This window comes from Ailuropoda melanoleuca, chromosome 9 (assembly GCF_002007445.2).
Source record: "Ailuropoda melanoleuca isolate Jingjing chromosome 9, ASM200744v2, whole genome shotgun sequence".
Classification (NCBI taxonomy): domain Eukaryota; kingdom Metazoa; phylum Chordata; class Mammalia; order Carnivora; family Ursidae; genus Ailuropoda; species Ailuropoda melanoleuca.
Genome location: NC_048226.1, coordinates 84,972,264 through 84,989,970, shown reverse-complemented (window position 1 = coordinate 84,989,970; position 17,707 = coordinate 84,972,264). Strand labels below are relative to the sequence as shown.

General features: G+C 42.0%; 1 protein-coding gene across 6 annotated transcripts in view; it reads right to left on the bottom strand.

Annotated features, from left to right (window-relative positions):
- Positions 1–17,707, bottom strand: part of COL14A1 (collagen type XIV alpha 1 chain) — a 225,959-nt gene that overhangs the window by 20,882 nt on the left and 187,370 nt on the right. For all 6 annotated transcript variants that reach the window (XM_034668564.1, XM_019806266.2, XM_034668565.1 and 3 more), the window contains 5 exons: positions 13,823–13,876; positions 13,307–13,378; positions 4,617–4,652; positions 3,542–3,608; positions 357–545 (listed from right to left, as the gene is read on the bottom strand). In XM_034668564.1, coding sequence (XP_034524455.1) covers positions 357–545; positions 3,542–3,608; positions 4,617–4,652; positions 13,307–13,378; positions 13,823–13,876 — 418 coding nt within the window. The remainder of the gene's footprint in view (positions 1–356; positions 546–3,541; positions 3,609–4,616; positions 4,653–13,306; positions 13,379–13,822; positions 13,877–17,707) is intronic.

Sequence of the window (17,707 nt, the reverse complement as noted above, 5' to 3'; positions counted from 1 at the left end):
TTGTCCAGAGGAGGGCATCGTTTTCTAATGCTTCCATCTGGAAGGGGCACCTGTTCTTAGTTCCTCCATCTAGAGGGGATGCCTTTCTCTCATTAGCTCAAAAGCCCCTGAGAGGTGAGCTGGGGGTCCTGACCCTCCTTTCTCATATGGGTAAGTATGGCTCTTGATGAAATACTTTGTAGATTACTCCACTTACTCAATCTTGGAGATAAAAAAAATAAGCTAGAGAATAGATGGGGTGGCGTTAATGAACATTCATTATTTTGGACGTCATCATCATATAAGCACCACCGTTACATCGTGAGTCACTGTACACACCTCAGTGGCATTCCAATGAGAGAGGTGGCTCAGCTTACCTCGTTCTCCTGGGGTCCCTGGCACGCCTGCATTTCCTGGGAAGCCTGGGGTCCCTGGGGGTCCTTGTTCGCCAGGGGTTCCAGGGGACCCTGGTCTGCCAGGCTCCCCAGGAGGCCCTTGGATGGTCCGAACTGATGAGGATTGGCTGGGAAGCTGGTTGAGGATGGCTGTGTACCTGGCCATGTGACCTGAGACACAAAGGGCAGAGACATCCTTCAATGAACTATCACACGCAGAAAGGGAAGACTGGCGGTATTATCTATCAAGGCTCCGAAACATTCTGTTAGACAACCACAAGAGGAAAAGCACACCCCTCTGAAATATGTTGATTTCCAACTTAAAAATTATGACATTTTACTTTGGATGATACGAACAGCTGGACTGTATTCAAGGCGCATCTCAAGTGTTTGGAATTCCGCAGCTCATATCAGCATCTCGGTAAACATCATGGGCAGAAGTCATAAATTTGATCTTCACCCCCAACATTTATCTGACCCTTAAACCCTCACCCAGCTGCCCCTTTTCTCTAGTAACACCCACCCCCCAACTTATTTGTCTTTTTTCCAACCCACAAAGCCTGCTCCACCCTCTTGCTCACAAATCCCCAGACAAGTGTTTTGTTTCAATTCGACTCTTCATTGCCAAGCCTTTTTGCAGGAGCCTTTACTTGGGTCCCAGCTGCAGAAACTCCCACTAGCTTTATTTTTTTTTTTAATCTGGCTCCCCCTCCTCCCCCTAACTCAGTTGTGCCTGGTAGAATATATTTTAATAATCAGAAGTATAGATTGGTAAAGTGCTTGATACCATAACACCTCAGTTTACTAGCAACTTCAGAAGATAAGATTTTCCCACATGAGTGAGTTTTCTAGATGAAAACTTATCCCTTTTCAAACATTCAGATCTAAATAAAGAATAGTAACCATTTCTAGAGGGACTATTTCTAAAATATATTCAATGCCTTCTTAAACACAGGACCATGACTGCAACTGATGACTCGGGGGCCATCTGTAGGCATGTCCACGATTGTCTGAGTGAGGTTGACATTTCCACATCTGCTTTTCCAGGTTTTCCCCTTAACAAAAGGCCCTCCTTTGTCACTTCTGTAGCTGTCATCACTCTGGTCTCACACAGTTTCCCACGTCACCTTTCCTAGAGTAATTTTTCTGATCAGCTCTGGACTAAAAAACAGACAACTGAGCATGTGAAGAATTATATGCTACCTGATGAATCAAGTTCTGAGGAGAAACCTAAGCAATGGAATAAGGAACCCAGAGGAACCTGAAGAAGCACGTGGGAAGAATGCTGAGGTGCCAGCAACAGCCCCTGGGCAGCTTGGGTCTAGCTCATAAAGCTGCGTGCGATCTTTTCTATTTCTTCTCTCCCAACTGCATCCACAGACAGGGCCTCCCTATTCTACAGGCTTCTTTCCGCTTCCTTGCGTCACTGCCTGCTGGCTTCCATTTCCTCGAAGTCATTCACAAGAATCTGAGAATTCCCAAGGGGAAAAAAATGCAATTTCGAACTCTCAGTTTTTAGGGCATGTCTTAAATGATCATATATTTATATAAGATTTTTATTCTACAGTGGGATATGACAGCAACTATTGTGAAATCTGCCACATACTGTGGTCAGTGAGTCCTATCTGGATTTAACCCCTAGGATTCCTTAAAATAAGTCCCTGCTCATTAACACTGTATACTTGAAATGAGAAACCTACAAAATAATTCAAGGTACAGGTTAGCTTTGGACGTATTCCACTCAATGTTCAACTTAGATTTTATAATTTATTGTGTTTTTTAATATCTTGTTTTGGCATTAATCTCGAATAGTTTCATTTAAAACTGGTCAATTCTCTCAGATACACACATTTAATTTGGGCAATATAATATAAATGAAATAAAGTTAAAATATAGGGAGCATTACTGTTCTGTCTGAAGATGACAGCTTTGTACATGGTTTGCACAATTTATGTTTTAATGAAAACTCTCCCAAGGTGATATGCACCTTCACTCGATGCCCTCCCAAAGATGAGATCTGGGTTTATCTACTACAGATGGGATTTGGGAACTAGCCAATACACCTTCTTGGGACACTTATGGTTCTCCCAGACATTCCTGGGTTAAAAAAACGTAACCTTCCAAAGCTAGGGCAGTCACTCAGGGAATGAAGGTAGAGCGGTGTGCTTTCAGAGTAGGAGGCTTGACTGCAGAGCTAGGCCAGGAATGGCTGGGTTTGAATATTTCATCTCTACCCGGCCTTAGATCTTTCTGGAATTGAACAAATTACTGGCAAAGGGAAGAGCCCACACTAGTAACCCTCTGGTTAGATTACTGGGACAAAATGTCAATGGGCCTGGGGGAAACGCAAAATGGGTGGGTATGGAAGTGAATGAACACAAACCAGTAACTGAAATACTGTGCTGTTGGAAAGTTCAAGTTTAAAACGAAGTCATGGGGCATTACATCTGAAGCTAATGATGTACTATGTGTTGGCTAATTGAATTTAAATTTAAAAAAGAAGAATGAAGCAAAGGACCTTGGGCTAACAGAAAGAAAGTGATTTTTTTTTTAAAAAAAGCAGGTATTGGGGCACCTGGGTGGCACAGCGGTTAAGCGTCTGCCTTCGGCTCAGGGCGTGATCCCGGCGTTATGGGATCGAACCCCACATCAGGCTTTTCTGCTATGAGCCTGCTTCTTCCTCACCCACTCCCCCTGCTTGTATTCCCTCTCTCGCTGGCTGTCTCTATCTCTGTTAAATAAATAAATAAAATCTTTAAAAAAAAAAAAAAAGCAGGTATTGATTTAAATCTAGTGAGTTGATAGAAGTCAACACCATGAATCATCTGTTTGAAAGCAGCTTCTGATTCCTTAGTCTGACAACATTCAAGTGCTGAGTACTTGAGGGAAAAAAATCTATCCATTTGAAGACAGGGAAAGAATAAAAGAGCTAATCTGGGCAGTCAAGTTAAATCTATATGGGCCCAAGGAAACCTCTTGGACAGACGCCACAGAGGGTGGTCTGTAAGGACTTCTTACCTGGGTTAGTTATGGCCATCTGTGAGCTTACCTATCTGCACCAAGACAAAGCTTTTGTGGTGTTTTCCCGAGTCACTAACTTCTGGGCATGGCAGATCACCGTTTGGACAAGGAACAGAGAAGGACATCGGAAACAGGAACGCACTTACTCTGGATGAGCTGTTCGCACACCTGACGTGCCACCGCTCGCACCATGGCTTGAGACTGCAGGTCCCCCTGCGTGACAAGAAAGCATCCTCTGATTCTCGGCCACAAGCCCCGCCCCGTGGCAGGACTTGGCATGCAGAGCGGACTCAACCCACTGCTCCCACCTCATTGGCTCCCACAGCAGATAGGACCGCCCCCCACAGTGCAGAGAAGGAGGAAGCAATTCGATACTTGTGGCGCAAGGTACCTGGGAACCTTTATTAAATGACACATAAGTATTTCTGGTCCCAGAGTCTAAAAAAAATTCACAATTTTGACACAATCCCATATATATATTGGATACCTCGTTTATGGCTCTTTAGAGCTTATAAAACGTAGCATTTTCTCAAGCAGTGGCTTATTTCATATTAGCAACAACCCCAAGGAAAGACGTTAAACCCATTTTATAGATGAAGAGAGTTAAACACGTTGCCCAAGGGTTCGCAGAGGTGACTGGATGAGCCCAAAGTCACCGTTGTTTCTACTACAGGTGACAGCACAATTATATGAGCAGCTGCACAATTTCTCAAAAGAGACAGAAGCTCCCGAAAATAAACTGATTTAAGTTCCCCAGCCAGTTCCTTGACTCCGCGTCTGCCGATATCGGCCCATCAAGGAAAACACAAGCCCCTTTCTACTACTTGGCATTTGCATAGAGCTTTTATTTTTCTGAAGATTTTTTATGTCTGTTATATAATTTTGTCATCAAATCCACTTTGGGGTTAGCGGAGTTTGATTCTCTCCATTTTATCCTTAAAGAAAGGGGCCTAAGGTCATCTACCTGAACGGTAGCAGAGATGCAACTAGGAACCAGCTCTCCTGACTTCTAGCCCATGGGGGCGGGGGGGGGGGGGCGTTTCCACCTGACAACGTGCCTACAGTTCAGTGGTTTGAGGAGAGAGGGAACCGAATAAGAGCAATGAACAGTCACGACAGTAATCAAGAGTCACGACAGTAAATGGTCATCCAGTATCAGGCTTATGCAAGGAAAGGTGTGCAGCCAGCTGGGCCTGGTACACAGAGCCAGAGGATACTCACTCTTTCTCCTCGCTCTCCCTTGGCTCCAGGGATACCCTGTAAAAAATTTAAATCGTCAAGTTACTTATGACTCTGCCTTAGCTGGCCATAATGAGAGTGCGTCTTTTCTTATTTTATTAAGATGTTTTTCCTAGTTCTAGCGATTCTGCAGCAAAAATCGATACACAACAGGAATAAACGTACAGCAACCTGTAACCCCAGCAAACAGAAGGAGCTCTTTTAAACCTTTTACTCCCCCAGCCTTCTAATACATAGACACAGTATGTTTTCACACAAAATTGAGATCATGCAGCAATGCTGCTTTGTTACATCATTTCACTGAATAGCTCATTCACATCTTTCTGCCCTAAACACCACTCCATGAATTGTACTACCGATGCTTCAGGATTTATTTTACAAGCCTCTGCTGAATAGCTAAATTGTTTCCATTTTTAAAAGACTATCTCTCAAAGGAAGTAAATGATCTTCCATCCTAAGGGTTCAGGTAAGAGATGAGATTTGTGGGAATCCCATAATCCGACTCTGCTTTCTGTCGGCATGACAGCACACAGTTCTCCTCTCCGATTTCCCCCTGATAACAGAAACTCATATTGATACGAATTCTTAGCTGAATTATTATTTTGTTTTGTGGCTTAGCTACTCTTTGACCCATAAGAAACTATTAATTCCGTAAAAATTTCTACTGAAAAAAATAATGGAGATTTCAAGTGTTTCTGTAATGAAATTGCACTAATAAGCAAAACATGTGTCTTCAGAGCATTTCATTTTTTGGTTTCAACTCTGAAGCAATGTAATAGATTCATGGAACAACATTTTTACAGCCTTTACCAGAAGGATAGCAAATAGACTTTACAGATGGCATTTACCCACACCATCAGACTGTTACCTGTTGTTACAATAAACTCAACAGGTCCCAACCAAGTATCTTCTCTAGAACCTCTATTCAATTAACAGTCACCCAAATTCAAAATTCTGGTTTCACACCATTAGTGTGCAGGTAAATTGGCTTTCTGGAAAAATAAGATGCCCTGACTAGCAGTGTTTGCTGCTATTAGAGGCATAAATCCATCTACTATGGTTGATTTCAAGCTACTAAAGCTGTCACTGAAGACAGAGTTGAGAAAGGAAGAGAACACAAAACCTACTCTCCTGAGCAGGTGCAAACAGCTTGAACCCACCACTGGTTCTGTCTTTTCTCCTCCCTTCCCTTGCATCTTGTATGTCTATTACACACACACACACACACACACACACACACACACACACACACACATTCTTGCACTGCAATCTCTCACAGCCATTCCTTCTGTTCCATGACCCAAGTGCTACCCTCACTGTCTCACACCAGGGCATTTGCAACTTCGTTCTAACTGACTTCCCTAACTAAAGGCCTCCCTTCCAGTTCATTCCTCACATAACCACAAGTCCTTCCTCAGATACCAACAGCATACAACTTAGAAAGCTCAGTGACTACTGAGTGAAGTGACAGTGGCTCTTTCTCTATTCAGAACCACTCAGAGATTCTTAAAACTTCCATGTGACAAAGTTGGTTCTTCAGTTCAAAGTCTTTTGTTATTTTCCTTCAGCCTCCCTATCTTCTACTCCTCAAAATTACACTTTTACTTTGCCATAGACCTGATCTACTCAGTGTATGAAATATTTGAAATGTGAGAAAAATATTAAAGTATTTATAAACATAAATCTTATAAATTAAGTATCAACAGTAGGAATATCCTAGTGCAGTACTTAGTTCAAATATCAGTTATATGACACTGTATTTTTTTGTTCTCCAAGGTACTTAGCAGCAAGTCAACTCGTAGATGTCTCTTCTCTCTGTGTGGATGGTAAGATTTCTGAAACTGGAAACCATAACTTATATTACTTCATATTTCTAAAACCACCTAGCCTGTTTCCCACATAAAAGATTTACTCAAACATTCAACTAAGTCCAATATTAAATTGAAATAGTCATTATAAATCTAGGGCTGTTGTCTACTTCCTCTGACCTTGAGCTTCCTTTTGTTCTGATAATAAAGTTAGAAGAAAAATATTAACTGACTTCAACTAGAAGAATAAATCCACCCTTTAGTGTACCATAAGATAATTTTTCAAAATTACAAATGAGATCAATAATCAACAAAGTCCAAGAGAATGTTGTTGAAAAATAAACACACACTCATACACATAAAGTGGAACCTTAATACTGGGTATATAGATGTTCACTCTAAATTCTTCAAATTTTGTTCAATATTTTTCATACTGATATTTTGGGGGAAAAATAGATGACATAGAATCTGTAAGCCACTTAAACTCTCCGAGCTTCTTTGTAAGATCAGGCCATTAAGTTAAATGGTCTCCGGGGTTCCTTACAAGGATAACGTGTTAGCATCTCATAATGTCATCATTATTTGGAACGAGGTAGCCCCTGGAACAGAATTTATGAAAAATACAAAGGTGGACTGGCCGGGGGAGAATCTCTAACTCTACAAAGAAAGCATACCCTCTCTATAACTACTCTCAGCATGTAAGTTCCATAGGCAGTCTATGTCTAGCTCACAAACTCCTGTCTCCCCAGTTCCTAGGACTGTGCTTAGGCCAGAGTTGGTGCTCAAAGATATGTTAACTGAATGAATGAATGGCTGAATTTTACTGCAAGTCTGGATGGCAGCTTCATTTTAACTGCCTTGACTGAAAAAAATAAAGATATTTAAGACATTCTCAGGTCTTCTAGAGGATTAGAAAAAGAGTTGATGCTGTTAAAAGTGTCTAATAGTTGATGCTGTTAAAAACTATCCAATTACCTCTACGAAAAGAGTTTGCAAAAGTAAGATTTACAAGGCATCCTTCCCTCCCAATTCTTTTGAGATATAGATGCACTGGTGTCTCCTCCTCGTGTCTTAAACTCCAGAAGTGGCCAAATCCCTAAAGATGCAGTAATGTCCCCTTGTAGGTCTAACTGCAGAAAAGAGCTACTTATGTTACCATGAAATAAATCTTTAGTGGAACCAGCTTTTCAAGCATTAGATGCAAAACAAAATCCAAAAATCAGCAAACAAAAATAAGAAAATATTCTACATTTTAAATATATTCAGAAACTATCTGTAAATACTAGCAGTTTAACACTGAAGCTGCTTTTACCATGTTCCAAGCATTGTTCTCAGTGTATTAACCCATTTAACACTATCACAGCCCTATCAGATTAACTCATTTATTTAATCCTTATAAGACGCCTATAAAATAATCTAATTCATTCTTTGTAACAACCCTACAAGATGTTATTTCCACCTTACACATAAGAAAAGTGATTCACGAAGAGGTTAAATAACTCGCTCCCCATCACACAGTGAGAAAATAGAAATTTGGGATCAGAACCCAATCAGCTGGGCTCCAGAGCCCATGCTCTCCCCAACAAAGTGTGCTTTTAGCAAAGTGAACAAGAACACTCTTCAACAATTCTGCCAGCCAATANAATCAGCTGGGCTCCAGAGCCCATGCTCTCCCCAACAAAGTGTGCTTTTAGCAAAGTGAACAAGAACACTTCAACAATTCTGCCAGCCAATATCTTCAAATCCATTTCCTAGCTAATCAATAATAAAAAAGCAATCATGAGTCCCTCCACTCTAACCCTAGCAACTCAGAACTCGGTGTTAACCTGAGTCATTTCTTAAAAACCATTTGATCTCAAATATTTTTTTTCTGAACAAATATGCTATTTGATGTCACCATTGCTAGCTATCATTTATTAACTTGGCTTCCTTGAAATATTTCAAACTTAGAAAAAGAAATTAGAGGGTGAGCCCAAGAGATAAGGAAAAAGGCACAGCATCAGCCCCTTCTGGGATATAAGAATGGATGGCTTTAATCTGGTCTGAAATTCCTCAAACTCAGCCCCACCATGCTGGTTATTAAGTAGCCATAGGACACAGCTAGGTGGTCTCAGTGAAAGATCCACTTAGTAGAATATATCTGTACAGCAAGAAGTTATTTTTTTATTCCAACGTCTCTGACATCTTTCCTTTGATTTTTGCAAAGTAAAACAAAAACAAAATAAAAATTCCTGAGCAAGGGAAGGGCCATAACTCCACCAGAGTGTGCTTTGAGGGAAAACACAGATTCCCTGTAGATGTGGGCAAGAAAAATGGCACATTTTCCTATAATTTTAGGAACCCTTGAAATGTAAAGAAAAGAAACTACAGTAGCTATGTTCATAGATTCACAGAATTTTAATGCTGAGGAAGAGGAACGATCTCATCATGGTCCAGGTCCCACTTATTAAAGATGCCTGTTAACACAAATCAAAACATCCTAGCTCAGCTGTAAAGGTCTCCCATGTTAGACCATGGAGAGATGATCTTCTAAGAGTAATCTTCTAGTGCTCCCCTGCACATCAGCCTAACTAGAATGCAAGCATACCTTTACTCTTTCTTTCTTTTAACAAAGACCTATTAAGAGCCCTCTATGAAACGGAGCTGGGGTGTAGGAACAAAAACATGTGAGTACATGAGTATGATGTCATTTCTGCCCTTGAGGAATGGCTCATATCAATGGAGAGCTGGACATGGTCTCAGCCTGAGGAGGTGAGGGGAGCCTCAAGCAGGAATTGAACAGTTTTAAAGAGAGACTATCCAGAAGCTCACCAGATGGAGAAAGGAGGAGAAAAGAGCTCAGACAAATGGAAGGATGTCCTGAAGGCTAAACAAGTGTGGAACAGTATGGCATGTGCTGGGGGAGTGCTACATAATTTTAGGTGACTCAACTCCAAACGAAGGGGCGGTGGGAGGCCAGTTGGAAGGGAAAGGAAGGGACCATCATGAAGGGTCATGTACACCTGGCCGAATATTTGGGACCCATCCTCTGGTTACTGGAATCCAGTGAGGACATTCAAGGCAGGGAATGACACATCAAAGATGTACTAGGAGGATCACTCAACAGCTGGGGAATGGACAAGACCAGGGTGGGAGCAGAGGCAAGGAGGCCAGTTAGGGCTTCCTGTGATAAACTCTGTGAGAAACGAAGAGGGGTCAGAATAAAATTGTGGCAGTGTCATGAAGTAAGAGAAAGAGTTGAAAAATACTAAAATGTATAAAAGATGGGGTGACTTGTGTTTGCTTTATGTCTTACCATGAGCCCTATCAATGCCACCTTCCTGTCTTTGTGGGCAGAAATCACACCCCCCTTTCACGATCTGAGTGAAATGCTGCCTCGTTCAGGTGCTATTTTCCCCATCCCATCAGCTCAGGGGTATCTCCCTCTCTGTCCCTCTGTCTGTCTGTCCCTCTCTGTCTCTCTGTCTGTCCCTCTCTGTGTCTCTGTCTCTCAGTGGGGCTTTCATGGCAACTTCATTGTCTTTCCCTTAAGGCATTTCTCACTTTCCTGACTTTTATTATACCTACTTACAGAAAAAACATTATTCTCTCTAGATTTTCCATGGATGTGGAAAAATACCTTGGTCATCTTTTGTACCCCTAGGAACCCCTCTCCTCCATGTATCTGGTCCATATCATGGCTACCCAGTACATGTTTTTAAATGAATGAATTGGGAAACTGATGTCCTGAGAGCCTAGATAAATTGCTTAAGTGATGCGGCTGGCACAGCTAGGTAAGGTGACGGCAGGGCCACATCTAGAACCCAGGCATCCCTACTTCTAATGCAGTGCTCTTTAAATGCTGGAGTGGACCCATCTACTCATGTTGATTTCAAGCTAAATGCATGGCCACTTCGTCACCATCTGCTCCACTGCAGAGACGCACTGCATTTCAGCCTAGTCTCAAACCTCAGGTAGGAATGACGACTGCAGCAGCAGCAATGCACATTCCACCCCGGGAAGTTGGTGGCTGACAGCAGAGTGCATGAAAGCACATGTTCCTGGCATCGCCCCAGGAAACACGTTGCTATTTTCAGTGGGGCAGTCTGTCTTTCTTGGTCTCTTTCCCTTCTACCTTCCTAGACAGACATCCATGGGAAATCAATCAAGGCCTTAACACCAGGACACCGAGCCTGCTTTACTGGTCACGCCAGACTGGCGGCCAGCAGGCATCCGGCTGCTCACGTCCCAGAGCGCTAGGAAATGTCTGGGCTGGGCAGTTTGGAGAACAACTGGCTTTTGAGAGGATACCCAAAGCCTACGACTGGGGCAACCCCACCCAGGGCCTAAACACTAAATGGCTTCTGTCTCTGATAAAAATGCCAGTGGCACAGGGCCCCTCTCATGCCACCAGCAAGGGCCCTTTTCTGTTGATTTACAATCATTGAAGACAATATTATTAGTAAGCGCTTTATTTCTGGGAAAGAGTTTATCGGCATTTCGGTGTGCCCCATATTTAGAGTCTATTTGAGAGCTACAGGAGGCCAGGGGGATGAGTAGGGTGGGGTTCTACTTACCTAATGTGTTCTCCACCCCTCGTGCACCCCGTTTTCTTCCCCATAGGACCTCCCAGCCAGCTCTTTTTTCCCATTCCATTCCTCATGGTTCAGGATCAGCCCGGCTCGGGGTAAGGGAAACTGGTTCCAGGAGGTGTCCGCAAGAGTGCCAAGGAATGAAAAGGACGGCTGGGGCACATCATTGCCTAGTCAAGTTAAAGCTTTCGTTTTTTCTTATTCCACCTCAGGAGGCCTCAAAGCTTCTGATGTCCTAAAATCTCTCATGGCTTTCTGAGAAACAGGCTTTATATTCATGGTCTCTGACACTGCTTGAACGAGAAGCCCTTGCTCTCTGAGCCCTGTTGAAATATTCTGGAACTCTTGCTCCCAGAAGCACATTTTGGGAAGTTGACTGAAGCCCGGTAGCAGAGATAATGTTTTCAAATCTCTTTTCTGGTGAGAAATAGCCTAGAGCCAGATGAATAGAAAAGTTTGCAGTGAAAGAATGGTAAAGACAGGGGTGAGCGTGTGTGTGTGTGTGTGTGTGTGTGTGTATGCACATGTACATGCATGAGTGCTTACATATGATCACGTGTGAGTGTAGAGTATGTCCCCATGTGCATGACCATTCTCAGTAATATCGTTGTGTATTAAAAAAAAAAGATGTGTGAAGATTAAGCAATAAAATCTTTTTCTGTGACCCATTATCAGCTGGATTTAAAAAGAGGAGATATAAAAGTGTTTTCAACAAGGACATTGTACTTGGAGTGAGTATACCACTTTGCAAAGTGACTACTGAGGACAGCATTCATTTGGGTGTGCAAATAGGGACGTGCTGGATAAAATCTGGAGGCATTGCCTATGTTCATATCTTAGGAAAGGACTCTGAGGATGAAATTTTATTGAAATGAGTTTTGAGAAGAAAAATTAATATGGCTCTGTGGGTGGCAAGAGGGAGAGAGATGTCTTTCCAAACGAGAACCAATATTTCTGTTATGTTTTGTTCACTGTGATAGGCAGAAAACACATTCCCCTGAGAGTGCCCATGCCCTCATCCCCAGAACCTGTGAATATAGCACCTTAAGTGGCAAAAGGGACTTTGCAAATGTGACTTAGTCAAGCATCTCGAGGTTATCTAGGGACACTATCGAGGATTACCCAGTGACCCAGATACAATCATATAGGTCCTTGACCAAAGAACCTTTCTGGACTGTGTTCAGAGGGAAATGTGATTATGTAAGAATGGTCAGAGAGATGAAACACTGCTGGCTTTGAAGATGGAAGTGGGCCATGAGCCAAGGAACATGGGAAGTCTTTGGATGCTAGAGAAGACAGGGAAATAGATTCTCTCCTCTTAAAAGCTCCAGAAAGGCAATTGCCAACACCTTGATTTTAACCCAGTGAGATCACATCAGACCTCCAATCTACGGAACTTAAGTGAATACATTTGTGTAGTTTTAAGCCACTGAGATTGCAGCAACGTGTTATGGCAGCCATAGAAATTTCACTCATTAACCTCTCCTACCCTCACCCTTCAAATTTCACTCTTCCATAAATTCTTCACCTGTTCACAGTCATACAGACATTCTCCAGTTACTCTAGTGTATGGATACAGGCTCAGTATATCACAGATAATGTCAGAATGCTGACTGATACCTACACCTTGAAGAAACAACTTGAAAGTCACAGAAGACAAGAGATGTGGCTTTGGAGGCCATTTAATGCAACCACCTCAACTTATAGATGAGGAAATTGACCCAGATATGCTCATTTCTTTCTTCCTCATCCTATCTCTACCCCTCTCATTGATCACACTTAAACACCCAAAGAGATGAGAAGCACAAAAATGGGAGGTAATTAGTTCCATTCACTGGCTTTCACTTACATTTATTTGCTTATGTGCAAGTGTGTGTTTGATGGGAAATCCCATTATTCTCGTAGAACTTAGAAAGAAAAATCTATTACCATTCTTACTCATACTTGAATTTCTCAACTTTATATTTTTTTACCCAGGAGATAGACCTAATTAACACATAGCTATTATACCCAATCCCCGTAAAGATGACATTGAATTTACTTAGACAAATACAGAATAGAAAACAATGGAAATATACATAAACAGAAGCTTAGCTGATTATTCCCTGTTGGGGCCATCTGTCTCTAGCCATATGCACAGTCTGATCTCAATCTTTCCCCCAGGAGCTTCTCTGGTTTCCGTTATGGATGCCACCGAGTCCAGTACTGAATAAACATTTTTGTCCAACAGAGATGCTGGTAAATTTAAACACATAAATAAGCCAAGGATGCCTGGCTACTGCTGCATACTCACAGGTGGCCCCAGGGCACCTTGAGGTCCCATGCTTCCTGTGATCCCTGGGACTCCAGGGGCTCCAGGAATGCCCTAAATAGAGAGATAGGAAAATGGAGCAAAGGTGAGTACTCACACATTCTCATCGAAGACAACCAGCTCTCAAGAAGGAATAACAAACACACACAGTGATAGCTTCCCTCCCTCTCAACACCAAGACTTCAGGATCCATTGCTCATTCCTGTTCCCAACTACCAAGAAAATAGGGGAGACATTTTTTAGAAGTCACGCTATCAGGCAGGTGTAGTTCTTTCAAACCCAAACCTTACTTATGTTCAATAAAAACTACATCAGTGCAGGGGATGCTATGGACGAAGTGGCTCTGGTAGAATGAGGGAAAGCTCTGCACCAAAGAGTGAGTCATTACCCTACTGTCAAGACGGCTGCCCAGGTGAAACGTTGAGGAAAAGAAAATTTCTCAAAGAAATGAAATGCTTTAAAGCAGAGCACATCCTGGTAGTTTGTGGAAATACTTACAATTGGCCCTGGTGGTCCTGGAGGGCCAGAGGACCCGTCCTTTCCAGGAAAGCCCTGGAGAAAAGAAACACAATGTGTCAACTATGCAGTTGCTTTGTATGGTTTTCCGAATAGAGGTGCCTAATATTTGGGGGGCAAGTCCTATTGCTTGCTCTGGATTTCTAAGGATTCACTGCTTTTAAATCCTTAATGAGAATTGTTACTGGCAAGATTTTTGCATCTGTTGGCTCTATGAAATTATCCAGCACAAGAATTTTAGGTCTAAGACATGCCACTTACAAACTAAACAGGAACTTGTTTCCAGAAAGTGTTGTTGCTGTTGTTGTTTTTTCATTAAACCAAGCATAACAAATGAAAAAGGAGATGAAGTCTTGTTAATTAATCAGACAAAAAGACAAAAAGATGAGTTAGTGTCTTTCATGACCTGGAGTCAGTGAGAATTTGGGGCAAGGACTACTTATTAAAGAAACCTACCTTACAAATTACTACAAGATCTGAAAGTGCCACTCTTCAGAAGTGGCCTGTAGGAGACTATGGGGGGATTTCCTGTTGCAATGATACAGTTTTGACTACTGGGCAAGCTTGTTCAATGTATGTCATCACCAGCTTACAAATGAGTAGATGTTGGTTTCCCGTTAGGCACAAATTATGTTCTTTCTAAAAATATCTTCCTAAATTATTGAATGTGGGTATGTGTGTGTTAGTTTTATGTGAAAAATATGAGGGCCACAATGAGTTACTCTTATATGGTTATAGTTCTTAATTGTGGATGCTGGTATTTCCAATGCAGTTAAAAACACGAAAGAGGTTCTTCAATTAGAATTTATAATAGGTTAATAAAATATTGATCAAAACATCATCTTCTACATGGAAAAGTGAACTTTTTGTCTTGATATATGTCTCTTTTTGGAATAATCAATCCATTTCCATCTCAAACCAACTCAAACCAAGTCAAACCAACCCCTCTTTGCTCACTTGCTGCCTCTCCCAATTCCCTTTCTGAAATTCATGCCACTTTTCCAGTGAGCTGGTTTTTCCCACTTGTTCATGAAAATCATCTTCTTATGGCTCCCCATCCACATTCACATTATCTCTCTCTACCTCAAGGTGTCAAATAAAAGAGTAAAGATGAGGCCGGAAGAAAGGAAATGGTGTGTGAATGGGGAGAAAGCGATATAAGGCGCGCATGAAGAGACACTGGGATAAGTGTGTAGGAATAGTAGTGGGCAGCAAGGCCCTCTCACATTTGCTCAAACTCCAGTACTGGCAAGTCTGAAACCCAGATAAGGCTGACAATTCTAGAGCTTACCAATATTCATGATTTTCCTTTTCTCCCGGGCACGGTGTGAGGCAAAGTTCCCAGCCTCCCATTCCAGCAATCATGTTGGAGCCACAGGGCTGAACTCTGGCTAACAGAAAGGGGCCAATTATGGCTTATGAAAATTTCCTGTGGGTAATCCTCCACTTTCTTTTCCCCTTTTGTAGCAACTCCAGAGCCCATGTGTTGAAGATTAAAGTCTCTCAAGATGGAGAGACCCCAAGTTCCTCAATGACCATATAAAGCAGAGATCCGACCTCCCCGTTCCTCTCTCTATCCTGTTGACAGCATTGGGTTGTGAACCAACAATGGACTTTATTTTATTTCACTGCATTAAACCATTGAGATTTTAGGATTGCTTGTTATAGCAGTTATCCTTTGCTATTATACAAGCTAGTTGTTTGGGTTTTGTTTTGTTTTATTTTGTTTTTTTACTACCACTTCTCTTTTTTCATTTCAGATATTCAGTCAAAAACATTAAGTCAGGGGACACCTGACTGTCTCAGTCAGGAGAGTATGTGACTCTTGATCTTGGGGTCATTGAGTTCAAGCCTCACTTTGGGCTTAGAGGTTACTTTAAAAAAAAAAATGTCAGAAGGCTGCAGTCATAGACCCTGATACGATTAAGTTACACACACACACATTTTTTTGGATTTGTTAACTAAACAACAAAAATTAATGCTGACATAGTCTGAAAGAAATTATTTTGCATGTTGTTTAAATGTAGCATGTTCAGGAAGAGGGCATAAAAAATCAGAATACGTGAGAGACAAACAGGACCTGGGAACTCCTCCAGTTCAGTTCCTTCATGTTATAAGTGAGGAAACTTGGGGCCAAAAGAGACCTTGCCATTAAAAAAAAAAGGAATTAAAAAAATTTCTTAAAAAGGAATTTAAAAATCTATTATTTCCTCAAAGTTCACATAAGAAAAAATGGATTCTGGGCACATAGTTAATAGTTTAAGAAGATGTTTTTAAAAGGACATTTTTTGGCTTCCTGCCCTCAAACTCTTCCAGCAGTGGACGGGAAGCACACACGCACCCACGTGTGACCCCCACATGACACATGGCCAACATGACATCCGGAAATCAACACTGAGGCACGAAGACTGCCCCAAAACACGGGCGATTTGGTTCACAGGGGGAGGCAAGCCATGGCGTATTTTCTTAAAAGAACCCTGCATTATTCCAGGGAAGACCTGCAGGAAAGAACACACGTACGCTTCCTCCCAATCACATGGAGGGAGCTGAAAAAGCTGTGAGCTGTCAGGGCTCCCTTCCATGGGACGCTGAAGGATGTTCTTGTGAACTGCCCTGCCTTCCCCTGATTTCTAGACCCCATGTGTGAGTCATCTGGAAGGGAAGACAGAGAAGTGTTCTTACATGATAGGAGCTAAATTTGGCACAGGGGCTAGCACCTTAGGGTGATCAAAAGAGGATACCAGACAAGATGTTTGTTCACTTCGTGTTCCTCTACCTACCAGAAGCTGAGAGGGCAGAAATTACGTTTTGTTCCTTGTTCCATTTCTAATATTTTCCTAGCACATTGCTGGCACAAAATAGGTACTAACAAAATGTTTAATTTGAACAAAATTGAGGTTCCTGGAAGAAGTGTTCTGATTATCATGTCGACTAAATAAGTATTGGTCTCGGGTATCATTAGTCTGGAAATATTTAAGGCAGGGAGGCAATGCCATGACATCTCTCCTTGCTCCTGAGCCCTCCACGAGCACAGAGGAAAGGCATCAGGAGTCATGTACCCTCAGAAGCTGAAATTTCATTTCAGTGAGTATTTTAGGGGTAGTTTCCTAGAAGCAGATGGGATGTTATGTCTTTGATTTACAGAGAGTCTGTTTTTGGGAGAAACCAGCCAGGTAGTGAAGGAGGCAGGAGAGGGCAGGGGAAGAGGCATGGGAATTGGCTTTCTCTGAAGTCTGGCCATCAGCTTATCCCATGGGGAGAGTGGGAGTGTGAGTTATACTCCAGAGTTGACCCATGGTAAGGTTTTATTCATTCATATCAGTTAGTCATGGAAGGGGGCTAACGTGGCATTTCCAAGGGCAAGTCTCTGTGGAAGGGCCAATTCTGAATCATTAGCAGTCAGCATCCATAGCTTTTTCTGGATGCAATACACCTGCCAGGAAAGGAGGATCGGATTGGGGCACCGACAGTGTCCACACTGATGCATTTTACTCTAGCACCTTCTTTCATGGATTGTCATGAACAACTGTGCATTTTTAGACACAACAGTTCAAGAATAAAGGCATTAGGTGGCTGGAGGGGAGGCAGGCAGGGGGATGGGGTTAAGGAAGGCACGTGATGTGATGAGCTCTGGCTATTATAGGTAACTGATAAATTATTGAACAATGCATCTGAAACTAATGATGCACTATGTGTTGGCTAATTGAATTTAAATTAAACAAAATAATAAAGGCATGCTTAAGGTTACTGTGAGTTACCCATTTCCCTGATTGCAAATTAAAATGTACTCGTTTCATGTTGTTATAACTAAAAGGATGTTATTCTTACTACCATTGTAGAAACATCATCAAACCCATTTTTTCCAAA